The 25488-nt window shown below is 40.7% G+C and overlaps 1 protein-coding gene across 1 annotated transcript in view; it reads left to right on the top strand.

The window, feature by feature from the left end:
• Positions 1-25488, top strand: part of LOC139750933 (kinesin heavy chain-like) — a 442650-nt gene that overhangs the window by 410428 nt on the left and 6734 nt on the right. Inside the window, exon 18 of the mRNA XM_071665845.1 lies at positions 1369-1497. Within this exon, the coding sequence (XP_071521946.1) occupies positions 1369-1497 (129 nt within the window). The remainder of the gene's footprint in view (positions 1-1368; positions 1498-25488) is intronic.

Below are 25488 nucleotides of genomic sequence, written 5' to 3'. Positions count from 1 at the left end.
TGTTCTCACCTGATACTTCCTCACACAAGTCTCCTTCCCAAGTTCACTTACTCTCACCACTCTCTTCACCCCAACATTCTCTCTTCTTTTCTGAAAACCTCTACAAATCTTTACCTTCGCCTCCACAAGATAATGATCAGACATCCCTCCAGTTGCACCTCTCAGCACATTAACATCCAAAAGTATCTCTCGCGCACCTATCTCTTTTGCACGCCTATCAATTAGCACATAATCCAATAACACTTTCTGGCCATCTCTCCTACTTACATACATATACTTCTGTATATCTCTCTTTTTAAACTAGGTATTCCCAATCACCAGTCCTTTTTCAGCACATGAATCTACAAGCTCTTCACCATTTCCATTTGCAACACTAAACACCCCATGTATACCAATTATTCCCTCAACTGCCACATTACTCAGCTTTGCATTCAAATCACCCATCACTATAACCTGGTCTCGTGCATCAAAACTACTAACACACTCACTCAGCTGCTCCCAGAACACTTGCCTCTCATAATCTTTCTTCTCATGCCCAGGTGCATTTGCACCAATAACCACCCATCTCTATCCATCCACTTTCAGTTTTACCCATATCAATCTAGAGTTTACTTTCTTACACTCTATCACATACTCCCACCACTCCTGTTTCAGGAGTAGTGCTACTCCTTCCCTTGCTCTTGTCCTCTCACTTACCCCTGACTTTACTCCCAAGACATTCCCAAACCACTCTACCCCTTTACCCTTGAGCTTCGTTTCACTCAGAGCCAAAACATCCAGGTTCCTTTCCTGAAACATACTACCTACCTCTCCTTTTTTCTCATCTTGATTACATCCACACACATTTAGACACCCCAAATATCGTATGAACACATGAAATTTTGTATTGGATACAGAGGTATTCAGGAGACTTTGTTGTCTGTACATGTGTATATCAGATAGATGGCTGCTTGACTACAAGAATAAAAGATAGACCCTGAAATACTTGCCTGATGGGTATAAAAATGCTGCATACAATCAGAACTGCAAGCCATGGTTGATCAAATGATTTCCAATATGTTTTGTGTAATTGTATTGGGAGGATCTTTGTTTCGTTGGGAATGTTAATTATTTGTGATGGCTAAGTAGCCAATAATTGTTCTGAATGCCCTCTGTTGTTTGAATTGCAGGTTTGTCATATTTGCTTTTGAGGGGGAAGACCAGGCAGGAGACCAGACAGGAGAGGCAAAGTTTAGAATGCAGCAGATAAATTTTGTTGAGGATGCCAAAGGATTCTTTTTCTTATTTGAATATGTGTCACTTAGTACTTTGAGGCCTTTTATGACATTGCTTTTTAATTTCGGTGATTTTTCATTTTACTATCTACAGCCAAACCAATCCGTGCTGGACATGCTCCTCAAGCAAATCATGCTAACACTCCAGTTATTAGAGGAGGAATGCATCCGTATCAGCCACCAGCGATGCAGAAACGGATTATGAGTGGAAGTGCACATATGGGTAAGTAATCCAATTCTGTACTAACTTAGGACATCTGTAAACATCTATACAAGTTTTAATGACAAAGGATGAATTTTGTAAAAAACTGGAGAGTATTTTCAAGAACTGAAATGTTGAAAGAGATTTGTAATGTTATATTGGTAGTAGAGGTAAGGAGGAAGAGGTCAGAAATATAGATAGATAGATGGGTATATTTGTATGTGAGGGTATTACATACAAAGTAGTTAGTAGGAAGAGCAGTGAATTTGGTAAAGAATAAAAAAGCTGGTGGTATACATTGAATGATGAATAAGATGGAGAAGAATGGAGGAGAAACTGCCATGGAGTGGATTTGGAAAGTATGTTAGAAACATGGAAAAGAAGGTTAGGCTTCTGATGACACAATGATTGTTCCACTGTATAAAGGAAAGTAAAGATGATTATAAGAATTTATAGAAGGATCAAGCTCCTTAACATAGTTAACAAGAGGTATGGTAGGATAGGTAGTGATTGTGTTGAAGGATTATTGAATTGATGTTTGTAGAGAATAGTTTAAGAAACACAGAGTGTATATAGACCAGAATTTTATATTTGGAGGAGTTGCAGAAAAAGTTCAAGTGAAAAAGTTTTGTGTATCATTTTTGGATTTATAAAATGCAATAATAAGTTAGCAGAAAATCTCACTGGTAATTTTTTATTCCTGTTGGTGTACTTGGAAGATTTAAGAATGATTGCTGGTGCTTTTAGAAAGGAACTAGAGGTTATTTGAATGTAAGTTGTGAGTTGTTTGTGACAAATGAAGTGCATCAAAGTTGTGTAATGTCACCATAGTTTTTCAACCCCTTCCCTTATTCTTTTTTTTTTATTATGTTCCAAAAATCTTTGTTTTATTCAGTTTTGAAATTATACAGATTGAAAAACAACACATAATATTTTCTTTGAAATTTTTGTTTTAGAAAATATTACATGATTAAGTACACATTTGCTGTCAGTCCAAGTTATTTCATCAAATATGGAAAAATTGTAAGAAATTGAAAGTATGACTTTATGAACTGTAGATTAAGACATTGGAAGTAAAGAAAAATGACAGCTTGATGAATATAAAGATAATCCTCTTATTTCATTACTTTGTTAGGGTACTATTTTGTACTTCCATTGTCCTGTGATGCTGCTTTCAGCCTATGCTTTATATACCCTCTTGTCCCTTCAACTATCATGTCAACAAGTTCTTCACCGTGTCAAGGAAACTTTAGACATACTGCTACATATTCTGATGTACATTATTTGCATAACTGAGAATATTAATTCCAACTACAGTGTCGGCGGAAAGAAATGACACCTACAATGAAAACAAACACCAAATATGGGAAATAGGGAAATAGGGAAAAAAAATGATCAATCAGGGTATTTTTATTCATCCTAATACTTCGTGATGTCTCCTCTGAGCTTCCTAACTTTTTCAAGACGGTCTGGCATGCTCCTGAAGTATTCTTTGTCAATATTTTTCCACACCTTGGTAATCGCCTCTTTTAGGCGTGGGACGGACTTCGTCTGGATAAGGGATAGCTCGTGCTTGATGTGTGCCCAGGAATTCTCAATCGGGTTAAGATCTGGGGAATTTCCCGGCCATTCGAGCACTTCGATGTTTATGTCCTCCAGCCACTTTTTGACGAGGTCTAAGCCTTGACAAGGGGCCCCATCATGCATAAACACGCCTTCGGGCCGATGAAGGTCATAGAAATGGTGCATGTGATCCTTCAGCACATCCAAATAATTTGCAGCGCGCATTGTCTCGTTTTTGGGAGAAAAAATAAGTCCCTAGCTCCGTTGGTGCCACTGAAAATTCCCCAAACCATCACTGAAGGAGGGTGTTTGATGACTTTGCGGTGTATCTAGGATGGTAGCGATTGGAGTTTGGGCTTCGGCGGCAGCGCTTAATGCAAACACGTACTGTCTTGAAGGTCGATTCATTAGAGAAACAGGTCTGCATCCATTTCTCTGGGATCCAGTCTTCGTATCTTCGTGCAAATTGAAGTCTACGGCGCTTCATGCCGGCTGTTACAAGTGGCTTTACTGCTGCATGTCGTGACGGGAGGTGGAGGTGACGCTGCAGGCGTTCGCGAATGGTGTGGGTAGCAATGTTCCTAGCATCTCAGGGTACATTTACTTGAGTTCTGTGGATGTAATTAACGGGTTTTTCAACACTCCGCGCCATAGGATATTGTCTGTCTTCTGAGAGGTTTTTCTTGGCCTCCCCGAGCATGCTTTAGGGGCTGGAACCTGGTTGGGGGCAAGCGCCCTACCGTCAGTGAGAAGCCTCAAGACGATTGACTGAGAACGTCCAACTCGGGCACAAATATCTTTAATGGAGACCTTTTCTCCCTCAAAGCGAGGATACGGGACCTCTCCTAATTCGACGTCATGGTTGGACCCATATTTACTGAAGTAGGGCACTATGGGGACACGAGATGGCATTGGGCGGTATCTGGGAGGTAGCACAGGCAGGAGTGCTAAAATGATATGTCCACACACCGCAGAGTTTTCATGCAACTGGGGCAGTCAGTCGCCCTGGGCTACGCTCGAGGCGTGAAAACATTCCAGATGTTGCCAGAGAGAGCCACCGCTAACATAAGGTGGTTTGTGGCAGTCTTTTTTGAGATGTATTTTCCATTGCGTTTCAATGTGAGGAGTCATTTCTTTAAGCTGACACTGTAAACCAAATGTTTGGGCAGGTTCGATAAGAAGTAAAGATTACTTTAATATAGTTTACACCATACTGTCATCTGTGCTGTTGGAGTTGGAGCTTGAAGAGTCATGATGTATTATCTTTGTGTATTTGTATAGTCATTGGTGTCTTATCATTACTCAGCATATGGAAAGTGAAAAATTAGTGGAAAGACAGAAAAATAGAAAGATCAGAAATTTGCACCTCCCAAAGAGATGCTTTGATTGTCTGAGATGGACCTTTTATCTCATTAGATGAGGTATTATCTTCATTTTGTGTTTTTGTATTCTTTCTTTTCTCTTTCATACTATTCGCCATTTCCTGTGTTACCAAGGTAGCGTTAAGAACAGAGGACTGGACCTTTGAGGGAATATCCTCTCCTGGCCCCCTTCTTTGTTCCTTCTTTTAGAAAATTAAAAAAAATGAGAGGGGAGGATTTCCAGCCCCCCACTCCCATATATATATATATATATATATATATATATATATATATATATATATATATATATATATATATATATATGACTTGACCCTCAACCCTACTGTACCTAATAACCTTGCTCTTATTCACATTTACTCTTAACTTTCTTCTTCCACACACTTTACCAAACTCAGTCACCAGCTTCTGCAGTTTCTCACATGAATCGGCCACCAGCGCTGTATCATCAGCGAACAACAACTGACTCACTTCCCAAGCTCTCTCATCCCCAACAGACTTCATACTTGCCCCTCTTTCCAAAACTCTTGCATTTACCTCCCTAACAACCCCATCCATAAACAAATTAAACAACCATGGAGACATCACACACCCCTGCCGCAAACCTACATTCACTGAGAACCAATCACTTTCCTCTCTTCCTACACGTACACATGCCTTACATCCTCGATAAAAACTTTTCACTGCTTCTAACAACTTTCCTCCCACACCATATATTCTTAATACCTTCCACAGAGCATCTCTATCAACTCTATCATATGCCTTCTCCAGATCCATAAATGCTACATACAAATCCATGGATAGAGTTGTGCGCAGGAGGATGGATGTGCTGGAAATGAGATGTTTGAGGACAATGTGTGGTGTGAGGTGGTTTGATCGAGTGAGTAACGTAAGGGTAAGAGAGATGTGTGGAAATAAAAAGAGCGTGGTTGAGAGAGCAGAAGAGGGTGTGTTGAAGTGGTTTGGGCACATGGAGAGAATGAGTGAGGAAAGATTGACCAAGAGGATATATGTGTCGGAGGTGGAGGGAACGAGGAGAAGAGGGAGACCAAATTGGAGGTGGAAAGATGGAGTGAAAAAGATTTTGTGTGATCGGGGCCTGAACATGCAGGAGGGTGAAAGGAGGGCAAGGAATAGAGTGAATTGGAGCAATGTGGTATACCGGGGTTGACGTGCTGTCAGTGGATTGAATCAAGGCATGTGTAGCGTCTGGGGTAAACCATGGAAAGCTGTGTAGGTATGTATATTTGCGTGTGTGGACGTATGTATATACATGTGTATGGGGGGGGTTGGGCCATTTCTTTCGTCTGTTTCCTTGCGCTACCTCGCAAACGCAGGAGACAGCGACAAAGTATAAAAAAAAAAAAAATATATATATATATATATATATTTTTTTTTTTTTTTGTCTCCCGCGTTTGCGAGGTAGCACAAGGAAACAGACGAAAGAAATGGCCCAACCCACACCCATACACATGTATATACATACGTCCACACACGCAAAATACACATACCTACACAGCTTTCCATGGTTTACCCCAGACGCTTCACATGCCCCGATTCAATCCACTGACAGCACGTCAACCCCGGTATACCACATCGCTCCAATTCCCTCTATTGCTTGCCCTCCTTTCATCCTCCTGCATGTTCAGGCCCCGATCACACAAAATCTTTTTCACTCCATCTTTCCACCTCCAATTTGGTCTCCCTCTTCTCCTCATTCCCTCCACCTCCGACACATATATCCTCCCGGTCAATCCTTCCTCACTCACTCTCCCCATGTGCCCAAACCATTTCAAAACACCCTCTTCTGCTCTCTCAACCACGCTCTTTTTATTTCCACACATCTCTCTTACCCTTACGTTACTTACTCGATCAAACCACCTCACACCACACATTGTCCTCAAACATCTCATTTCCAGCACATCCATCCTCCTGCGCACAACTCTATCCATAGCCCACGCCTCGCAACCATACAACATTGTTGGAACCACTATTCCTTCAAACATACTCATTTTTGCTTTCCGAGATAATGTTCTCGACTTCCACACATTCTTCAAGGCTCCCAGAATTTTCGCCCCCTCCCCCACCCTATGATCCACTTCCGCTTCCATGGTTCCATCTGCTGCGAGATCCACTCCCAGATATCTAAAACACTTCACTTCCTCCAGTTTTTCTCCATTCAAACTCACCTCCCAATTGACTTGACCCTCAACCCTACTGTACCTAATAACCTTGCTCTTATTCACATTAACTCTTAACTTTCTTCTTTCAAACACTTCACCAAACTCAGTCACCAGCTTCTGCAGTTTCTCACATGAATCAGCCACCAGCGCTGTATCATCAGCGAACAACAACTGACTCACTTCCCAAGCTCTCTCATCCCCAACAGACTTCATACTTGCCCCTCTTTCCAAAACTCTTGCATTCACCTCCCTAACAACCCCATCCATAAACAAATTAAACAACCATGGAGACATCACACACCCCTGCCGCAAACCTACATTCACTGAGAACCAATCACTTTCCTCTCTTCCTACACGTACACATGCCTAAATATATATATATATATATATATATATATATATATATATATATATATATATATATATATATATATATATGTGTGTGTGTGTGTGTGTGTGTATATATGTATATGTCTGTGTGTGTATATATATGTGTACATTGAGATGTATAGGTATGTATATTTGCGTGTGTGGACGTGTATGTTTATACATGTGTATGGGAGTGAGTTGGGCAATTTCTTTCGTCTGTTTCCTTGCGCTACCTCGCAAATGCGAAAGACAGCGACAAAGCAAAATAATAATGATAAAATATATATATATATATATATATATATATATATATGGGAACTTCAGTGAAGGGCGCAAATGTGCACGTGATAACAAATAGTGGTGATGTGAGAAGGAGATGGAGTAAGTATTTTGAAGGTTTGTTGAATGTGTTTGATGATAGAGTGGCGGATATAGGGGGTTTTGGTCGAGGTGGTGTACAAAGTGAGAGGGTTAGGGAAAATGGTTTGGTAAACAGAGAAGAGGTAGTAAAAGCTTTGCAGAAGATGAAAGCTGGCAAGGTAGCAGGTTTGGATGGTATTGCAGTGGAATTTATTAAAAAAGGGGGTGACTGTGTTATTGACTGGTTGGTAAGGTTATTTAATGTATGTATGACTCATGGTGAGGTGCCTGAGGATTGGCGGAATGCGTGCATAGTGCCATTGTACAAAGGCAAAGGGGATAAGAGTGAGTGCTCAAATTACAGAGGTATAAGTTTGTTGAGTATTCCTGGTAAATTATATGGGAGGGTATTGATTGAGAGGGTGAAGGCATGTACAGAGCATCAGATTGGGGAAGAGCAGTGTGGTTTCAGAAGTGGTAGAGGATGTGTGGATCAGGTGTTTGCTTTGAAAAATGTATGTGAGAAATACTTAGAAAAGCAAATGGATTTGTATGTAGCATTTATGGATCTGGAGAAGGCATATGATAGAGTTGATAGAGATGCTCTGTGGAAGGTATTAAGAATATATGGTGTGGGAGGCAAGTTGTCAGAAGCAGTGAAAAGTTTTTATCGAGGATGTAAGGCATGTGTACGTGTAGGAAGAGAGGAAAGTGATTGGTTCTCAGTGAATGTAGGTTTGTGGCAGGGGTGTGTGATGTCTCCATGGTTGTTTAATTTGTTTATGGATGGGGTTGTTAGGGAGGTAAATGCAAGAGTTTTGGAAAGAGGGGCAAGTATGAAGTCTGTTGGGGATGAGAGAGCTTGGGAAGTGAGTCAGTTGTTGTTCGCTGATGATACAGCGCTGGTGGCTGATTCATGTGAGAAACTGCAGAAGCTGGTGACTGAGTTTGGTAAAGTGTGTGGAAGAAGAAAGTTAAGAGTAAATGTGAATAAGAGCAAGGTTATTAGGTACAGTAGGGTTGAGGGTCAAGTCAATTGGGAGGTGAGTTTGAATGTAGAAAAACTGGAGGAAGTGAAGTGTTTTAGATATCTAGGAGTGGATCTGGCAGCGGATGGAACCATGGAAGCGGAAGTGGATCATAGGGTGGGGGAGGGGGCGAAAATTCTGGGGGCCTTGTAGAATGTGTGGAAGTTGAGAACATTATCTCGGAAAGCAAAAATGGGTATGTTTGAAGGAATAGTGGTTCCAACAATGTTGTATGGTTGCGAGGTGTGGGCTATGGATAGAGTTGTGCGCAGGAGGATGGATGTGCTGGAAATGAGATGTTTGAGGACAATGTGTGGTGTGAGGTGGTTTGATCGAGTGAGTAACGTAAGGGTAAGAGAGATGTGTGGAAATAAAAAGAGCGTGGTTGAGAGAGCAGAAGAGGGTGTTTTGAAGTGGTTTGGGCACATGGAGAGAATGAGTGAGGAAAGATTGACCAAGAGGATATATGTGTCGGAGGTGGAGGGAACGAGGAGAAGAGGGAGACCAAATTGGAGGTGGAAAGATGGAGTGAAAAAGATTTTGTGTGATCGGGGCCTGAACGTGCAGGAGGGTGAAAGGAGGGCAAGGAATAGAGGGAATTGGAGCGATGTGGTATACCGGGGTTGACGTGCTGTCAGTGGATTGAATCAAGGCATGTGAAGCGTCTGGGGTAAACCATGGAAAGCTGTGTAGGTATGTATATTTGCATGTGTGGATGTATGTATATACATGTGTATGGGGGGGGGTTGGGCCATTTCTTTCGTCTGTTTCCTTGCGCTACCTCGCAAACGCGGGAGACAGCGACAAAGTATAATAAAAAAAAAAAAATAATATATATATATATATATATATATATATATATATATATTTTTTTTTTTTTTCCAAAAGAAGGAACAGAGAATTGGGCCAGGTGAGGGTATTCCCTCAAAGGCCCGGTCCTCTGTTCTTGGCGCTACCTCGCTGGTGCGGGAAGTGGCGAACAGTTTGAAAGAAAGAAAAGATATATATATATATATATATATATATATATATATATATATATATATATATATATATATATATATATATATATATCTCCCAGGGGATAGGGGAGAAAGAATACTTCCCATGTATTCCCTGCGTGTCGTAGAAGGCGACTAAAAGGGGAGGGAGCGGGGGGCTGGAAATCCTCCCCTCTCACTTTTTTTTTTAATTTTCCAAAAGAGGGAACAGAGAAGGGGCCCAGGTGAGGATATTCCCTTAAGGGCCCAGTCCTCTGTTCTCAACGCTACCTCGCTAATGCGGGAAATGGCGAATAGTATGAAAGAAAAGAAAAAGATATATATATATATATATATATATATATATATATATATATATATATATATATATATATATATATATATATATATTTTATTTATAAATAGAATATATATATATATAATATATATATAAAAGATATATATATATATATATATATATATATATATATATATATATATATATATATATATATATATATATATATATATATATATTCTATTTATAAATAGAATATATATATATATATATATTTTTATATATATATATATATATATATATATATATATATATATATATATATATATATATATATATATATATATATATATATATATATATATATATATATATATATATATATATATTTTTTTTTTTTTTTTTCAAACTATTCGCCATATCCCGCGTTAGCGAGGTAGCGTTAAGAACAGAGAACTGGGCCACTGAGGGAATATCCTCACCTGGCCCCCTTCTCTGTTCCTTCTTTTGGAAAATTAAAAAAAATTGAGAGGGGAGGATTTCCAGTCCCCCGCTCCCTCCCCTTTTAGTCGCCTTCTACGACACGCAGGGAATACGTGGGAAGTATTCTTTCTCCCCTATCCCTATATATATATATATATATATATATATATATATATATATATATATATATATATATATATATATATATATGAGAGCACTCCCTGCATGACTCCTTTTTCTGTTTCCCCATTTAGAAAGAAAGTTAAAATACAAGGAGGGGAGGGTTTCTAGCCCCCCCACTCCCGTCCCCTTTAATCGCCTTCTACGACACTGGAGGAATGCATGGGAAGTATTCTTTCTCCCCTGTCCCCAGGGATAGAGAGCAGAAGAGGGTGCCCTGAAACGGCCTGGTCACACGGAGAGAATGAGTGAGGAAGTATCGTCCAAAAGGACACACTTGTCAGAGGTGGAGGGAACGAGAAGTGGGAGACCAAATTGGAGGTGGAAAGATGGAGTGAAAAAGATCCTGAGTGATCGGGGCCCGAACATGCAGGAATGTGAAAGGCGTGCAAGGAACAGAGCGAATTGGAACAATGTGGCATACTGGAGTTTTTGTATTCATCCTTATCAAATTCATCATCTCTCAGCATAATGGGGGTGAAAAAATAGTGCAAGACTGAGCAAGAACAAGGCAGGGACTTGCATCTCTTGTGAGAGGCACCTTGCTGTATTGTTGTCTACAGGTGTAAATACATGCCTTTGATGCCATCTGTTGAGTGAAATGACACCTATTATAGTTGTTTGCTGAATATTTTAGAAAACGTGTCTGGAACCCCACAAGAGATATCTTAGGATATGTTTATGGATTAATGGCATTACATGAGAATGAAGTTAGGCAATAGTGGTGTGTCACGCTACCACCAAATTCCTTGAGCTGTAGGGATAGAAACCTACCCCAGACTGGTCACAGTAAGGAAATATTGAGAGGGGAACACAACAATAACTAGCTAACAAGCACCCTGGAGTGGTATGCGTACATCACCAGAGAATACTTAAAGAGTATGGTGAACATGCAAGTAGTTATACAAATCCCTTTGTACTGCAAGAAGGACGTGCCAGTACCATAGTCAAACTTATTACTCAAGTAATAACATTGTTGTGGAAGAATTAGGAAGTAAGTAGTTCATGGTCATGAACTCAGGCATAAGGTGAACACAAAAGGCTTAAGTTAACATTATCATTAGTATTATTATTATTATTTTGCTTTGTTGCTGTCTTCCGCATTAGCGAGGTAGCGCAAGGAAACAGACGAAAGAATGGCCCAACCCACCACATACACATGTATATACATACACGTCCACACATGCAAATATACATACCTATACATCTCAGTGTATACATATATACACAGTGTATACATGTATACACAGGCATATACATATATACACATGTACATAATTCATTCTGTCTGCCTTTATTCATTCCCATCACCACCTCCACACATGGAATAACAACTCCCTCCCCCCTCATATGTGCAAGGTAGCGCTAGGAAAAGACAACAGAGGCCACATTCGTTCACTCTGTCTCTAGCTGTCATATGATAATGCACCAAAACCACAGCTCCCTTTCCACATCCAGGTCCCACAGAACTTTCCATGGTTTACCCCAGACACTTCACATGCCCTGATTCAGTCCATTGACAGCACGTCGACCCCGGTATACCACATCGTTCCAATTCGCTCTGTTCCTAGCATGCCTTTCACCCTCCAGCATGTTCAGGCCCCGATCACTCAAAATCTTTTTCACTCCATCTTTCCACCTCCAATTTGGTCTCCCACTTCTCCTCGTTCCCTCCATCTCTGACACATATCCTCTTGGTCAATCTTTCCTCACTCATTCTCTCCATGTGACCAAACCATTTCAAAACACCCTCTTCTGCTCTCTCAACCACACTCTTTTTATTACCACACATCTCTCTTACCCTATTATTACTTACTCGATCAAACCACCTCACACCACATATTGTCCTCAAGCATCTCATTTCCAGCACATCCACCCTCCTGCGCACAACTCTATCCATAGCCCTTGCCTCGCAACCATACAACATTGATGGAACCACTATTCCTTCAAACATACCCATTTTTGCTTTCCAAGATAATGTTCTCGACTTCCACACATTCTTCAAGGCTCCCAGAATTTTCGCCCCCTCCCCCACCCTATGATTCACTTCCGCTTCCATGGTTCCATCCGCTGCCAAATCCACTCCCAGATATCTAAAACACTTCACTTCCTCCTGTTTTTCTCCATTCAAACTTACCTCCCAATTGACTTGACCCTCTACCCTACTGTACCTAATAACCTTGCTCTTATTCACATTTACTCTCATCTTTCTTCTTTCACACACTTTACCAAACTCAGTCACCAACTTCTGCAGTTTCTCATGAATCAGCCACCAGCGCTGTATCATCAGCGAACAACAACTAACTCACTTCCCAAGCTCTCTCATCCACAACAGACTGCATACTTGCCCCTCTTTCCAAAACTCTTGCATTCACCTCCCTAACAACCCCATCCATAAACAAATTAAACAACCATGGAGACATCACACACCCCTGCCGCAAACCTACATTTTCTGAGAACCAATCACTTTCCTCTCTTCCTACACGTACAAATGCCTTACATCCTCGATAAAAACTTTTCACTGCTTCTAACAACTTGCCTCCCACACCATATATTCTTAATACCTTCCACAGAGCATCTCTATCAACTCTGCCTTCTCCAGATCCATAAATGCTACATACAAATCCATTTGCTTTTCTAAGTATTTCTCACATACATTCTTCAAAGCAAACACTTGATCCACACATCCTCTACCACTTCTGAAACCACACTGCTCTTCCCCAATCTGATGCTCTGTACATGCCTTCACCCTCTCCATCAATACCCTCCCATATAATTTACCAGGAATACTCAACAAACTTATACCTCTGTAATTTGAGTACTCACTCTTCTCCCCTTTGCCTTTGTACAGTGGCACTATGCAAGCATTCCACCAATCCTCAGGCACCTCACCATGAATCATACATACGTTGAATAACCTTACCAACCAGTCAGCAATACAGTCACCCCCTTTTTTAATAAATTCCACTGCAACACCATCCAAACCCGCTGCCTTGCCGGCTTTCATCTTCCGCAAAGCTTTTACTACCTCTTCTCTGTTTACCAAATCATTTTCCCTAACCCTCTCACTTTGCACACCACCTCGACCAAAACACCCTATATCTGCCACTCTATCAACAAACACATTCAACAAACCTTCAAAATACTCACTCCATCTCCTCACATCACCACTACTTAACGTATAAGTATTTATAACAGTCTTACCTATATGCAATAGAATGAATCACTTAGCCTAACCTTAACCTACCTAGAATACGCTTTCTTAAATACACAATCACAGGGAGTCCACCACAAAGCATCTAATGAGGACTGGGGGAGAAGCTAGACAGGCACGTCCAGTCAGCTTGAAGACCAAAATGAGAGAGAGGGAAAGCAAGGCCATGGTTAACCACAACTATTTTCTAAATTAATCAAAGTATATACTTTAGATAATTGACTGACTTTAGATAATTGACTAACAAAACCTAGTAATGTTACCATTTGAACGAAATTAATATGAGGAATATGAAACAATGATTAGAATAGATCTAATCAAGAAATGTAAAAATATTGTTACTCCTCCTAGTACCATCTAGCAGAAGACATTTGACACTTCTGCTCCTTGCTAGTGCATGGGTTGTGAATCAGACAATGTTGGGCCTTATCCTACTCCATGATATTTGAACATTACAGGAAGCATGGCACATGACACCTCCCCCCAAAAAACGAGAGCTTGCACAAAGTGTAAGCGAAATAGATAAAGTACTGTATGTTGAATCCTCATAATTTTAGTGAATTTTCTAGATGCCTACCTCAGAACTAAACAACCTAGTTTTTCATTTTCTTCTTTTTGTCTAACAATAGCCACACTAGATATAACCAAAATACAGTAAAATACAAATGAGCACACAATAGACAATACAAGATTAGCTGACATAGTTCATCCAAAAAAATTAGCATACTGAATACAACAGAATAAAGATGTAAGTTACACCCTAGTCAAACACAAATCAATTTGAAAATGTATATAATAATGGTCAGCACCAGATTTGAATGGGAACTGTTCAAAGTTGTGAGGTGTATAAAACTGTCACCCACAATCAATTGAAATATTACAGAATAACAATATTGTTGAAAAAATTGTATGAAAACAATACAGTACAAAAATCCTTAACATAAACAGACACATTTTACATATTCCACACTTGCTAGACTTGGGAGAGAGTATCTGCCTAAACATTCATCTCAACCACAGATGTGCTGAATCATTAAGTGATGTGACTTGAGGCCGAGAGCCTATTTCAATAGTCCCTGGTTGCTGTTTCATTTTTTCAACAAAGGTTAGTGGATTGTGATCTGTGAAGACCAGCATGGGATGAGCTGTACTGCTGGCATATTCTTTGAAGTTTTCCAAAGCCATGGACAAAAATAAAGCTAATGCCTCTTTTTTCAGCAGTTGCATATTTTCTCTGCCACTTTTAAAATTTTCTAGAAAAATAACATTGGATGGAACACTCCTTCCTCTTTATCCTCCTGAATAGCCCTTGCCCCAACATCGCTGGCATCAATATGGAGGTTGAACTGTTTTTGGGGATCGGGAGCACATAGTACTAAAGCACTAGTCAAGCAGTTCAAGTTATTGAAAGTGGTTTGGCCAGCCTCTGTCCAGTGGAAGACTTGTTTGGCCCTCAGCAGGTCAGACAGGGGAGCTACAAATTGAGAAAAGTTTTTGCAGAAGCAGCAGTAGTGCCCAGCCATATCCAGGAGGCGCATGATACTCTTCTTTTCAGCATATGAAACTGCTGTATGGCCTCAGTTTTGGTGGTGACCAATAACACTTCTCCCTTTTCCACAATATGACCCAGGAATGTCACATTGGCAAACCCAAACTCGGACTGACCGCAGCTAACTTGGAGAGCAGGTTCCACAGGTATTGTAAATGGTCCTCCCAGTCTCGGCTGCAGATGATGAGGTCATCCAGATAAGGGTGAACTCCCTCCAACTCAGTGGTGATAAAATTCATTAGTCTCTGGAGGGTTGCTGGTGCAATTCTCATATCAAAGGGAAGGACATTGGACTGGTTTAGTCCTTCCGGAGTGATGAAAGGGGACAAGGGTTTTGCCCACTCCAAGAGACACATCTAGCAGTAACCTTGCAGCAGATCAAGCTTGGTAACATATCTCATTCGACCCAGGTCATCAATCTTATCATCGGTTCATGGCAGGGGATACGAGTCTGGCTTCGTTACAGAATTCAGCTTATGATAGTCAACACATCCTCATTGAACCATCCGACTTGGGCAAGAGCACAATTTAGGAGGCCCAAGGACTGATGCTGGGTTCCACATTGTCCATCTCCAGAAGACGCTGCCCCACATCTTGTACGTACTCCAGCTTGAAGGTATTGAGGTGGTAAAGGGGCTGCCAGAGGGGCCGGACTCCTCAAATTTCAATATCATGCTTCAGCACAGAACAGGTCTTAGAGTGGTTGCTAAAAAGGCGCTTGTACTCCCTTAATAGATGGAAATTTCACTAGCTTGAGCAGAGGGGAGGTGAGACAACTTTGCACTAGGGTCCTTTAAAATGACTAAATTTTCTACAGATGCACTGGACCTGTCTGATATTTCCAGTGGGCACTTTCCCATGTCACCATCATTTTCTGGCACAATGACACAAGTTGGCATGGCACTTTCATGACTGGCAACAGCTCTGCCCGAAGGGCCATCACACACACACACAGTTCAGCCTTAGTAAGTGAACATGAACCAGGCATCTTTTCTTGTGCCTGTCAGGGGTGGATATCACATAATGTCAAGCCCCACCCTTTCAATCACTTTATATGGACCACTGTACCTGGAGTGAAGGATGCAGATGAAGGGGGAGAAAAACTAACATATGCTTACCTTGAATTCCTGAGGCATGGCTTGATGGGCTCGATCAAATTGTTCATTTGCACTTGAGCCTTCTTAAGGTTGGACTGATCTATCTCCATGGCAGAATACAACCTCTCTCAAAACTTCTCTACATAGGTTGCAAGGGAAATGACACTTTCCTCACTCAGCCAACTCTCTCTTATTACCTTCAGAGGTTCATGGACCTCATGAACATAAACTAGTTGGAATGGGGAGATATCTAGTTACTCTTGCTTACTGTTCCATGCAGCAAATAGGTCAACCCCATCATCTCAATCCCTTCCCAGCTCCAGACAGAATGAATGCAGCATGGTCTTGAACGTTTGGTGAAATCGCTCAACCACATCCTGTGACTGAGGGTGGTGAGCTGTTCTGATTGAACTGTGACAACTACTTGGGTAGAAAAATGAGTAAGGGCCTGGACTACATTCTTTGCTGTAATACGACATATAGGGATTGCTTCAGGGTAACGAGTAGCTGAATCCATGATAGTAAGCGAGAACTGGTTCCCACAGGGAGTATGGGGCAAAAGTCTCGCACAGTCAATAATTACTCTGTGGAAGGGTTCCTCAGTGATGGGCTGTAGCATGAATGGTTTGAAACTAGGGCTTGATTTCCCTGCTACTTAGCAGACATGGCAGGTGTGGCAAAATGTGCTTACATCTTTTTTAAGCTTTAGCCAAGGCTGATACACAGTTCAACACCGTGCAAGTAAAAGTTCCAGCAAGCTTACAGCAGATCAAGAAGCACCTCAAGAGAATGGCAAAACTCCATATAAAAGAAAATATTCTCATCGTCTTGTGTACTGGACCTCAGTTAACTAGATGGTAACTGGTGGCCACATGAGGAGACATGCCCTAGTCATTCTTCATAGACTGTGACTGGGGTACAAGTGCAACTGGCACATGATTGATGAAATCCTGATTGAGTGTCTTTGCTGTCAGGAACCAGCAGCACAACCCCTGGAAAATTACCTACTTGACTGTGAGGTGACGTGAAGTCTTTGGACAAGGTTGCTGGACTTTCAGGAGGAAGACCACAAAATACCAACACCTTCAATGGTACACAGAGCCCTGAGCAAGCATCTGCAGCACCTGCATATCTTCCAAAGATATGCACTGCCTAGATAGCTAGATCATCCAGTCTGATTCCCCTGTTATGTCTACTGCAAATTGGTGGGGGAACTCCTCCCCGTGCTGAAATAAAGGGGTTGGGGGAATGATGGACAGGCAAGATCTATTTGGACCACTGAGGTGGCAGGAAGCATGTAGTGTCTTCCTTTTTCTCTACTGCTTTGTGGGATCTTAGGCTGTCTAAGACTCCAACTTGTACATGAGGGGACTTTATCTGGCCATGTCAGTGGTCAGAGTTGGACAGAAAACCAGCTGACCTCAAAGTCCCAAGTGCTGCCAAGAAAGGCACCAGTGCATAGATCATCCAGGCCAGTTCCCCATGGGTTTTAGAGATGCTCTATCAACTGGTGTCACACTGAGATGGCTGCACAGGTTGGGTCCATGTTATGCCACAGTGCGGGATCTATGCACACACACAAGACTCATGAAAACTCAGTCTGGTCCCCCAGTCAGACATGAGCCACCTATGGGCAAGAGCCCATGTTGTACTGCAGTACGACAGTCGTCAGCAACAACAAGGGTCAGAATCTTAGCATAGGTCTTTTGCACTCCCAGATGCCCTCCCACATCATTGTGAGCTATGCTTAGGACAGCCTGCCTCAGGGGCAGAGGAACAACAACCTGTTGGGTGGCCAACCATGCTTGGTCAACTTGAGCATCAGCTGGACAATATTTTCACGTTAATACTCCAGCCTTGAGATAATAACAGTTAGGGTCTTGATCGACCTTCACTTCCTACACAACTCTGTTAAGAATTATCTGCTAATTCTAAGTCCTCAGCCTGCAGTTTAATAAGTTGATTAGTAGCAGTGGGAAGATTTCCTATACTGACAACCTTGGGCAGTGGGTCACTTTGCGAACCAACTCTAAGGTGCTCATTGGGGATCAGATCATCAAAAAAGGCTAGAAAGGTTAAGGTCAGGGACAGATGCATTAATAAGGGCAGTGGGTTCTTCAGGTAGAACTGGATTACTGCCATCCAGTTCTGCAACATTCTTACCAGACATGCCATGGGTTACAGCACATGTTGGAAGCAGGCATGGTAGCTCTTTCTCCAATTGGATAGTGTTACTCTTGAGGGGTAAGACAGACTGATACCATGGCATTGGGTGTTACCTGCTTCCCAGCGAGGTTATTTCCTATCTGTAGTGACACACACAAGGATATCAGTCACACCTAGAAACCCCTAACATAAACAGATATACAGTTTTTTGCCTCCCTGAGCAGCATTGACCCATTAAAGGTGGGTGATGTAAGTTGGCATATTTTAGGAAAAATAAAGTATCAAGGAATAAGCCAATACATACATGGATAAAATTGGATGGAAAACGAAGGTAAGAGATGTTACATGATACAGCATCATAGCTGGCTGTTGGAGGTAGGGAGGAGTCCTAGGCACCTTCCTTCTCTCCTCCCATTGTCTTGGCTAATACTGATGTTCATTCCTGCTGGGCAAGCGTGGGTGGCTGTTTACAGTCATGTCCAAACATAGAGCTTGATAGTTAATGTCAGAGATCACCCATACAGTTACAGCGCAAAAGGGCCCAACGTTATGTAATGTTGCCCACCGCCTACTACTGTATGAACATTAGATAACAACTAATACTTAAGAATCAGGGTAGCTGCTCATAGGAATGCATAAACAGAGGACATGATAGTTGATGACAGTGATGCCAGATTGCCAAAATGCAAAAAACAATTACAATGCAAAATAGCTTGTTATGTAATGTTGCCAGCCTTCTACTGTACGAACATTAGGTAACATAGCCTGTCTTCTAAAAAAGGGTTAATTGTACCAATTTAGCACAATCAGTTTGGGCTGTTTTGCTTTCTGTCCACTTCTGAAAAAGTAACTGCTTATGGTGAAAAAAATTCAACAAAGGTTTGTTTCTCTGTTTTCTAGCAGTTGTGAAATTGTTGGTAAGCTTCAGGGACTTGCTGATGTGCAGCCAAAATTGCAGACTTTACTACTGAATAGTCCTTACATCGATTTATGGTTAGACCAGAAAAAACACCCTGATCCTTGCTAGTAAATGTACAATGAATCATTAGGGTCCATTGGTCAATAGGCCATTGATGGAGCTTCACAGTCTTTTCAGAAGTGGAGAAGAAGCAGTCAGGATTACCTTCATCAAACCTAGGCACTAGTTTCCACTTTGTCTCAACACTAGATTTAACTTGCCCACCACCTGAGTTTTGTTTGAGGGTCTCCAATTCTATCTCCAGTTTCTTTAACTAAGCCATAAGAGCAAAGTTACTAGGTGAATCTACTCCTTAGGTTACCACAGTGACATCTACATCCTAACTGGAGATATTGTCTGAACTTTTATGTGGGCAAATCAGCTCAGGGGGAAGCATGTAGGTCCAGCCATCTTTGTTTGTTCAATCCTGACCTACCCTCTAATTCAAAATCTGTTTTGGTCAGCTTCTGCAGGGCTTCAGCTGAGGGAGCTGCCACAAAAGTAGAAATATCAATCTTAATGTCTCAAAAATTATAAAGCTAAGTAGCTGAATAGATGTGTTAGAGTATTTAAACAAAACAGAGGCACTTGTCATGTTCCCACCAAAGTCCTTGAGCCTTAGGGAGAGAAACCTACCCCAGACTGGTCGCAGAAACGAAATATTAACTGGAGACCATGACAGTAACTAGCTACCCAGCACCTTGGTGTAGGATGTATATATATGTCACTGCAGAATACACAAGAGTATGGTGAACTTGCAACTAGTTATGCAAGTGCCTTTGTACTGCAATAAGCATGTGCAGACACCATTGTCAAATTTGATATTCAATTAATAATGTTGTAAAAGAATTATAAGGTAAGCAGCTGTGGGTCATGAACTCGAGGCATAAGGTGCACACAAAAGGCTTAAGTTAGCATGTAAGCATATACGACAACTTTATCTTACATATATACAATAGAATGAATCGCTTATCCTAACCTTAATCTATCTAGAGTACTCTTCCTTAAATACACAATCATATGGAGTCCAACACAATGCAGCCCATGAGGAGTGGGGGAGAAGCTGAAAGGCAAGTCCAGTCAGCTTGAAGACCAAAACGAGAGAGAGGGAAAGCAAGGCCATGGTTAACCACTACATTTGATTTATCAAACTACATACTTTGAATAATTGACTGACAAAACCTAGTGATAGATTATTACCATTTGATTGAGATTAATATGGGGAATATAAATCAATAATTAAAATAAATCTTATTAAGAAATGCAAAAATATTCGTACTCCATGTAGTGCCGTCTAGCAGAAGGAATGTGACACTTCTGTTGTTCCCTTGCCAGCGTGTGGGTTGTGTATCGGACAGTGTCCGGCCCTAGCTACTCCATGATATGTGAATAATACAGGAACCATGGCACGTGACAGGTGTAACATGTAATGATGGAGAAACAGCTTAGAAGTTGCCTCAAGTGTTTATACAAATGCTGCTGTGTTGTTTGCAAAATCAGAGGAAGAACTAAATAGGTTGTTGGGCTTTTTCATCGATCTCTATAGAAGGAGGATGCTGCAAGTGAATACAAGTAAAGGTAGATGCTAGACTTTAAAAGGGATAGATTTCAGTTTCCTGTCAGTTTGCATAATGAAGTGCTATGAATTATGGTTGAGGTTTGTTAAGGATGTTATTGCAAGAACTGGAAGTAGTAATGCAAGGGAGGAAATTTTTTTAATTATTCTGAAAGCTTCATTGAGTTTTCCTGCTTAGGTATCAGTTCTTTTCCTTTTGGTGAAGTTAGAAAGCATTACATCTTGCTCAAAAGTAAATTTTTTCAGTTTATGGTGAAAGCGAAAGAATAGAACATAGTTTGTGCAAGAAACATTCAGTGGAGGCCTCCTTGCCCCAGTTCTGATTTATAGGCATGAATCTCATTTTTCATGGGTCAAGATAAGTAAAGAACGAGTGTAGAAGAGAGGGATAATTTGGATACTGTAGTTGAGATTGGATTGTATGAAGAATGAAGGTGTTTAAAGGGATATTTAGTGTGCAGAAATTAATAGAAAGTCATGTAGATGAATCTTTAGGGTTACATGGCCATTTAGAACATATGGTTGATGATAATTCATTCTTGATATACTGTAGTATAGCCAAAGATTAAGTGAAGAGAGGTAGACTACAAAAACGATGGATAGTTTGTGACAGAACTGATTTGGGCTGAGGACATTTCAAAAGATTTTGTGTATGAAGGTACTTTGAAAATTGAGACATTGGTATTGATGTACGTGCATACTGTAAAGAGTGAAAAAGTAAGGAGTACCTGTGTAAGTGTTGAAATCAATGTTTTATGTTAGCACATTGTGCAAAAGTTAAGGATGTGAATCAATGATTTTTTGAAATCCTTCTCACTATTTTATATGTATATTTACTTTTCTTATCCTTCAACATCGTAAGGGTATTAAGGATAATAACTTCAGAAGCACAAAAAAGCATAAAAGATACAAATAAAGCTTTGTAATGACACTTCCTAGACATTATGAGCTTTATAGAATAGCTTGCAGCTGTTTACAGCATGTCAGCACACCATAAAATAATTCTCATAAAAAGTACCATCACACTACATAGCATTGAAATAATTACCACATTTTTCATCATATAGGTGGTATCCATTTATCTATCTCACATCCATAGGTGGCTATGGCAGAAGAGTTTCTATTTGTCCCTGCTTCCCTTGCATACACCACTCTTCCACCATTTTTCTCCCTTATGTACTCTTCAGCTCAATTTTCCCATGTTACAGATGGTCTTCCTCTCGCTCAAAAATATTTTATCCTAATTTTATCCTAATACACTTTCCTTGTCAACTCCCTGTCGTACATTCTTTCCATATGCCCAAACTACCTCAAAATTTGGTTTGATGTTACATTTCACCCAATCTACCACTCCACAATTCATTCCCTTTGCGTACCAGATCTTTCAAACACCCTTTCATTTTTTCTTTATTCCTCTAGTCATACCACATGCTTCTCTCACATAGCTCATTTCCACAATTTGGATTCTCCTGTGATTCATTCCAAGGCCCTGTTTCGACTGCATGGATCAGGGTCAGGAGGACTGTGCTGTCCCTTAATCCTTTCTTCACTTCTGTATTTAGACCTGTACCCTTCATTATTCTGTTAAGGGACCCATTGACTTTTCTACTATGTACTGCTCTCTCCCTTTCTTTCCTTTTTATCGCCAAACTTACCCAAGGTAGCTCCTAAACACAAATTATGTCAACTCATCCAGTGTTTCTCCCCCATGTCCGTGATATAGTTTATTACACATCTTGTTTCTCTCATTACTTTCACTTTGTACTTTCAGTTTTCTATTTCAGACATCATTACTATAATTTTACATGCATATACCTTCATCCATATATGTTTACACACATCATAAAACGCACAACCTTCTGCAACTCCCCTTAACTCTCAGCAAAAAACACATTATTACCTGCAAACAGGCTTGTCACCATTTTTCACCACCTCGCTCCATCTCTGTATTCCTTTCCCCTAGTCTTGCTTTCACCCTGCCTCGCACCCTCATGTATAACAAAACTTTTGCTCGACTCTCCATCCACTCTTACACATGCATTTGCTGCTCTATAGAATGCTGTCACACCATCTAACAATTGTCTTCGTATATCCTTAATACATCCAATAAAGCATTTTACTGGACAGTCATACACTTTCTCCAGATCCATAAAAGCCACATACAGCTTTTTACTTTTAGATAGATACTTTTCCACTGTTACTCTCTCAGCAAAAGTCTGATACACACACACACACACACACACACACACACACCATACCTTTCTTAAAAAAAAACCTTGCTCCTCACTTATTCCGCATTCAGTAACTTCCATCATATTCTATCAGTCATCAAACTTGCAACCTCTTTTTGTGGTATACGTAACAGACTTATTCCCTTATAATTGCCATATACATGCTTAGTATCTTCTCCTTTGAATAAAGGAACAATAATAGATTTCATCCAGTCCACAGACACAGCCTTCTGCTCTCATTCTAAATTACATATCAAATGCATCCACTCTCATCACACTTTCTCCTCCACGTTTAAACATTTCAGCACTAATTCCATCCTCACCAGGTGCCTCTCCTGCATTCATCCTCATTATTGCCCCTTTTATACCTCCCTTCCTTAGGCCCTTGCACTTGTTTCCTTTACTTTCCATCCATCATACCCATGCATGTAACAACTGCTGCCGCACCTTCCCCACATTCATCATTTCTTCAACCAGGCCCTACAGACCTTTCCATGGTTTACCCTGAATGCATCACCTGGTTCAATCTATTGACAGAACGCCAACCCCAGTATATCGCATCATTCTAGTTCACTGTATCCCATGCTTGCCTTTCACCCTCCTGCATGTTCAGGCTCTGATGGATCAAAATCTTTTTTTTCTCTCCATCCTTCCCTCATCAATCTGGTCTCCCATTCTCCTTGTTCTCACCATTTCTGACACATATATCCTCTTTGTCAATCTTCCTCACTCATTCTCTCCAGATGTCCTAACCATTTCAGCACACCCTCATCATCAGCTCTCTCATCTACACACTTTTTATTACCACTTTTCTCCTCTGCTCTTTCATTACTTGCCTGATCAGACCCCCTCACAGTCTTATCTATGGTCTATGTCTTGCTTCCATATAATATTGATGGGGACTGCTGTACCTACAAAACATATCCATTTTTACCCTCCCAGATAATGATATCTCCATACATTTTTCAGTATTTCCAGAACCTTCACCCCCTCACCCACCCCATGATTCACTTCCACTTCCATGGTTCCATTCGCTGCCATGTCCTTTCCCAGGTATCGAAAACTCTTTACCTCCAATTTTTCTCTTTACAATCTTACACCCCAATTAACCTGTAGCTCAATTCTCCTATCTTGATATCCTTTTGCCTTCATTATCATATCCTCAAATTCCTCCTTCCCACACTCTTCCAAACTAAAGTCACCAACATCTGAAGTTTCACATTTGAATCTGCCACTGTTGCTATATCAATTCTTCATCTGTTCATGATGGGATCTATGTAACATGGGAAATTGTGAACATGTATAAAAAAGAAAGGTTCATATGTGGAGCTTTCGTTTCTTTCTTTTGTGATTGTTTGCTGTTTCCTGTTTTAGCAAGGTAGTGCCAGGAACAGATAAAGAAATGGTTTCATTCACTCGCATCCATTCTCTGACATCCATGTGTGATGTACCAAAACCTGTCACACCATCTCATTTTTCAATGTTTTTTGATAAACTGAGGCATTCTGACATATGCCACTTGAGTATAGTGCAAATTAACCCAATGGCAGTACTTCTTTGAAGGACTGTAAGTATGAATAGTACCATACATTCCATCCACCTTGCCACGTTTCATCTTTCACAGGGTTTCACCATCACTTCTGTTTTCACTAAACCACTTTTCATGAATCTCTCACTTCACATACCTACCCAACTCAAACACCCCTCATCTGCCACCCTATCATCATACACATTAAATAGTCCTTTAAAGTACTATCTCTCTCTTTCTCTCTCTTTCTGTGCCTGTTACCATGTCTCCATTTTTCCCCTTCACCAATGGTCCCATTTGTTATGTTTTTCTCATTTATTACCTTTTATCTAAATAGAATTTCCCCGTGAAGTTTGCTGATATTCACTCATCCCAACTCTAATTTGCTTTTTATTTCAGCCCCTGCACTCTATTCTTCACCTTTTGCTCTCTCTTGTAGATCTTTCAATCACTCATGCTCCTTTCTTTTTAACTAGCAATTTAACGTCATTATCCCACCATACACTATCCTTTCTTGCATGTACACCTCCCATCTCTGGCTTGCTGCATACTTCTCTCACATATGTCACCGCTGCTTCCCTAAATACCTTCCTTTCTTCATCCACTTCTGTAGATTCATTTGCTGTAACCTTGTGCTATTTTACTCTCAATTCCTTGTGTTAGCTCTTCGCTCATTCTCACTTCCAAGTGTGCTCTCTTTTACCACCCTCTTCTGACCCATGTCATGTTGTCTTTTATGAAAGCCTCTTGAATCTTCACCCTAGTCACATCCAGGTAGTGATTAAACATCCCACCAGCTGCCCCTCTCAGTACTACGCATCCAGAAGTCTTTCCAAAGTGCACCTATTATTTAGTATGTAATCCAATAGT

The sequence above is a fragment of the Panulirus ornatus genome, chromosome 10 (genome assembly GCF_036320965.1).
Source record: "Panulirus ornatus isolate Po-2019 chromosome 10, ASM3632096v1, whole genome shotgun sequence".
In the NCBI taxonomy this organism is placed as follows: Eukaryota; Metazoa; Arthropoda; class Malacostraca; order Decapoda; family Palinuridae; genus Panulirus; species Panulirus ornatus.
The sequence above is the reverse complement of the archived record's forward strand: the minus strand, read 5'-3'. Positions and strand labels throughout refer to the sequence as shown.